The sequence below is a fragment of the Beauveria bassiana genome (genome assembly GCF_000280675.1).
Source record: "Beauveria bassiana ARSEF 2860 unplaced genomic scaffold BBA_S00002, whole genome shotgun sequence".
In the NCBI taxonomy this organism is placed as follows: Eukaryota; Fungi; Ascomycota; class Sordariomycetes; order Hypocreales; family Cordycipitaceae; genus Beauveria; species Beauveria bassiana.
Genome location: NW_007930837.1, coordinates 1,836,408 through 1,841,265, shown reverse-complemented (window position 1 = coordinate 1,841,265; position 4,858 = coordinate 1,836,408). Strand labels below are relative to the sequence as shown.

The following is a 4,858-nucleotide window of genomic DNA, read 5'->3' as shown; positions in this document are numbered from 1 at the left end:
CCCGATTCACTTGAGTTCAAATTCATGGGGGTGTGCAAGAAACTAGTTCAGGCTTTCGCGGGTGATTCAAAAAAGAGGGCGGATATGATGCTGCGTTTGGCCCCCTCTCCTGCGTGATGTGGCTTCTTTTTGGACTAGTAAACGAACAGTTTTTTTGTGTCTTTAGTTGTTCAGCAATGGGACCCATTTGTCCTCTTCCTTTTTTTTTTTTAGTTGATTATTTTATTTTGATCTTTTAGAAAGAAAGAAAAAAAAAAGACCGTCCTCAGTGTCCCATATTTCCCCGTAGAAACCAAAAGCAGAGAGAGAGAGACCAAGGAAAAAGTCGGAGGCCTGCCAAGGACGCCTCAAACTGCGACGGCGTGGTTCAGAGGGCGCTCTAGGGGGAGAATAATAACATCCCGCGGATACACACATAATGTTATGCCGAGCATACATACACACACACACACCCAAGCCACGGTGTTGGTGCTTTGCAAGCAGTTGAATACCAAAATGCATCAACTTTGTCTTTTACCAATACGATATTAGAACGTGTTGGTCGTCTTAATTAGAACCCCAAAAGGACGCAAATCCCTTCCCTACGCGAAAAGAAGCACAAGTCTTGGCTTTTGGTGGCGCGACTGCCAAGGCACTGGATCATCCCAACGTCGGGAGATCCGCACCCTCAAGCGACGATCAATTGGATACATTCAGCATGCCAATCATAACCCTATAATGACTACTAATACTACTGAGAAGCGAGGCTTGGAATATACATGAGCGGCGTAATAATTCTGTTACGATTGAGTTGCGAGATTGCGTTTGATCTAGGTTCAAGCTTCTCTCGCCTCCTTATTGGGCAAATGCCCCCCTGTCCGCATGTAAGACTTTGGCTTCTATGTATCAGTACGCTTGAAATTGCTCTGGCACTGGCCAAGGGGAGGGGGTTTGATCATCGTGCGGCCCAGGTTTGATGCGTTGTTCTCGGATGCAGCCTGCCTTTCAAACGTGGCTCCGGTTGTCGGCACGCCTAGACAATGAGCCCTCTTACCTCGAACATTTCCAAGTACATATCGCCACGAAACGGGCACCACGACACCGCCGCCTTGAACTCGCAGGGGCACGCAGCTGCCTGCATACTGCCATCTGCCATTGATAATTAATGGAGCTGGTACTCCGTTGTCGACTTTGGCCTGAGGCATGCTAGAATTTTTTTTTCTGTCCTAGTCATCCTAGTGTTCCCCTGCTGTTTTGCGCCATTGTGTATATTTGCTTTTGCCGGTTAAACAAGCAGCATGTGCGATCTGCTTGACAACGGTGCGCCACACAGAGACTTTCTATTGGTGTTGAGCTCCTGATATGTTGGTACTGTTATGCTTCCTGTTGAAGCAGGCCCTACCGGCGCTACGAGCGGGGACCAAGCTCGGTACATGAATACCCGGACAGATTCGATGCTCTATCAGTAACGTTAGCTGAGCAGTAAGAAAGAGCATGGAGAATGGCGAAACTATGATAAATGGAGATCATTGCGCGTCGTCCCCTGCCATGTGGAGCACAAACAAGTGAGGGCACCACTTAACTGAGTGCATGCGAGCCCTCTTTTCAAGCCGTGCCGTGGTCGTGGTGCGAGTCAGGCTGCCTGTTTAGCAGCATCCATTTGTACATTGCAATCAATCGCCCTTACCAGACTTTGGTAAAGACCAAGAAAAGGTCGACCGCAATTGGTGCACATGTGCTCCGTACCTCATCCGCATCTGAACATCCCGGCTACGCACTGTGCCCAAGGGACCACAGTGGGCTGCCCCGAACCAGGTCCGCGCGAAAGATGTCGCTGCAATTTCATGCTGAGACGAGGTATGCAGCCGAGATGCGAGCACTGCCCAGTGCAAGAGATGTATGCCGCGACTCATGCGACGGCGGAGAGATTGCGGGAAACGGAGCAGGGCGATCAGAGTCGGCCGGGTGCAACGGTCGAAACTGCCCCAGGTCTTTAAATGGAAATTTATCCGAAAGCGTGGCTGGATGAAACTCAAAAGGCCAACCTTGGTATCAAGCTTGCACACAGACGTAATCGTTGGCCTTTGCGCTGCTCCCAAGCTCGCTTGCTCTTGTGCTGACTTCCGGGGTTGCTATCTAGCAGTTCAGCAGTCAACTAGTAGTAGCCTAGTTGGTAGTTGTGCTTCATTTCTTGCGCATTTCAGCCCATACCAGTAGAGAATTGTCTAATGATAGCGCCGACTAGCTGTCTAGCACTGAAAATGTGCCGGACACATGTGCCGTATGCCGGCCGAGCGCGAGAGCCGCGGGGTCGGTCCTGACAGTACAGTCACGCCCAGTCCACAGAAAATCAACAGGCTATTCGCAGAAACGAATGGCGGATTGGGCGAAAAATCACAGTCATTTGTCATTTGCTCTTTGATTCGTGCTAGTGGGTTACCACCAACCAATGGTAGCTCGCGCGGGCGGCGGACCAAAACTGGACGACTCCGCCATCGGACAGAAATTGAAGCTGGTTTCTTGGTCTCGTTTGCTCTACAACTGCGCGTTTTCGTCGTGATTTTGCATCGGGACGTGCTGACGAGTATAGATGTAGATGTACCAATTTATCTGGACATGCGGACGATGCCGTCTCGAAGCGAACCCTGTTGAGTGACAGAGGGGAAAACACGGCCTGCACGAATCCCCCCTTTCCCTAAGAGAGGTGAGAGGGCCAGTGACGAAATGCAGCAACGTTAGCAGCGAGACACTTTTGGACAGGATTTGAAAGGGGACTGATGTCTCCATGTTGTGCGTTTCAACTGACTGGATTGGGCTTACCGCGTCTCCATTGAGGGAGGGAAAAGGACATGGGTGGGATGAAGATGGAGGAGGAGTTGAAGGAACTTGGGACCTCGAAAGACAAGGTTGCAAAAGGGGTTTAGCCTGGTTACCTGACGAGGGTGTGGCTTAGGCGTTGCTGAGCCCCATATAAACTTGAGTGGACCCCGACCTTGTGGCGTCCTGTCAGTAAAGATGGGGGGGGGGGGGGGGGGTGTCTGGCACTCTGGGTGTTAGCTTGGCTCGAAATATGGGGCCACCAAGTCAAGGAAGGCCCTGCCTGGCAGGTTGGCAGGTACTTGATCATTAACAACATCACACAAACGTGACATGATTTAACACGAAAAGGCTTGACATGGTTTATAGCTGAACTGTTGGTTATTGCTTGTAAACAGCGAGCATAATCCAGCAATACCCAGTAAGCCTACCAGCTAGACGCACAGAGGGCAAGCCTTGTGGGCACGCCTTCAGAAGAACTTCTAGTGGGGTCTTTCAACATTGGATGCTGCTGCTGCAAGTGCTGATATCTTGCTCGGCTCAGGCATCCCGTGCAAGTCGGCAATGCGGCAGAACTACCAATAGATCGAGTACAAAATCAACAAGAACTGATGATAGAAGGGTTTGCTAATCATGCCGCACGTCCCGCCTTTACCTATGATTTGCTGCCGAGTGGCAACTCAGTAGAAAGCTGCAGTCTACCGTCCCTGCCGTTCTGCCGCGCTATCAAACATTGTTCTCTTTGCTACAGCTGCATGTTTTGAGCACTGAATAACGAGTTCATAAATCTTGTGATAGAACCACCCGCTTCAATTCGACAGCCAGCATTGACCAACATTACCTAAAGTGGTCTACTTCGCTAACCGGAAAGCCATGTCATAATAACGCATAGACAAACAAAAAAAAAAAGTGACACGATGCCGGCAGAGGCAGGGCATGGCAGGGTTTATCCAGCTGGCTGGGAGGCGCGAGAGAACAAGCATCAGGCTAGCGCACCGGGGGGGGCGGGGGAGCCAATGGAGATATGGATGCTGTCCATCCGGCTCAGGGTCCGCCGCCTGCCCCTCGCAATTGGCTTCGCTTTTGCGATCAAATCCGATCGTAACCAGTTGGGTGGTGGGCGTTCGAGTATACAGTGCGATACAGTGTCACGCCAGCCTTTCTTTCAACAGCAATGGCCACAAAGGGAAAGGGGGAGGGGGGGCGGCCAAGGCGCATCTTATCTATGCATGCAGGCAGACTGCTGCTTGCATGAGCTGGAGAATGCGCCGACGTCTTGTGCATGGCCTGTTTCTCTTGTCATGGTTTGTCCACGCGTTCAACGAGACAGACATTGCATGTTTCCCATAACTCGCCCATGTTTATGTTGCCCTCGTTATTGTCGTCGTTTTCTACACCGCTTGCCATTCGACGCATGCACGTTACTCATTACACGGCAGCGCGATACCCAACTACAACTTTGTTTGCGGGAGGGAAACAAATAGCTGCCATTTTTCTGCGAATTTAATCACAATGGCCGGGCGTTGCAAATTTGCCTCCCCGGTTCCTTGATGTTTTTTAATCGTTCATGGGCGGCAAGTCTCCCTTCATTCCATATCATATATAGGATTATTTCGATGACGATCGTCCTGAAAGCTTTGCCGTTCCGTGGCCGCCGCCCGACGCTGCCGCCGCCGCCGCCACGTTTTTTTTTTTTTTTGCGGAGGGACAATCTTTTGAGCTTAACCGAGAAGTCGTTCCTGTAGATTATCAGACAGCGTCCCTAAGCTAAGGGGGAGGCGGCGCAAGTCGCCAAGTACCAATGATATCACTAGGCAAGAATTAACAAATTGCAGAAAAACATAAGAATTAAAACGAGGCAATTTGCTAGCACTGCATGCATACAAACATACACATGCATTCATCCACGTCACAGGGCAGCCGCTGCCCATTATCACGGTTCTCTCTCCCTGTTAGGTGGTGGCCGCCACATACGCCACCATCTCCGGGGAGCACACACACACACAGACTTGTTTCTTCCAGGTTTGTCGCAAATACCCGCCTTGTTTTTTTTTTTTTTTTT

The 4,858-nt window shown here is 50.6% G+C and overlaps 1 protein-coding gene across 1 annotated transcript; it reads right to left on the bottom strand.

Annotated features, from left to right (window-relative positions):
- Positions 1-878: 878 nt before the first annotated feature.
- BBA_01204 (uncharacterized protein) lies at positions 879-1,184 on the bottom strand (the record flags this gene model as incomplete). Its single annotated transcript, XM_008596301.1, has 1 exon — positions 879-1,184. The coding sequence occupies one exon, from the start codon at positions 1,182-1,184 to the stop codon at positions 879-881; it is 306 nt and encodes a 101-aa protein (XP_008594523.1).
- Positions 1,185-4,858: the final 3,674 nt, after the last annotated feature.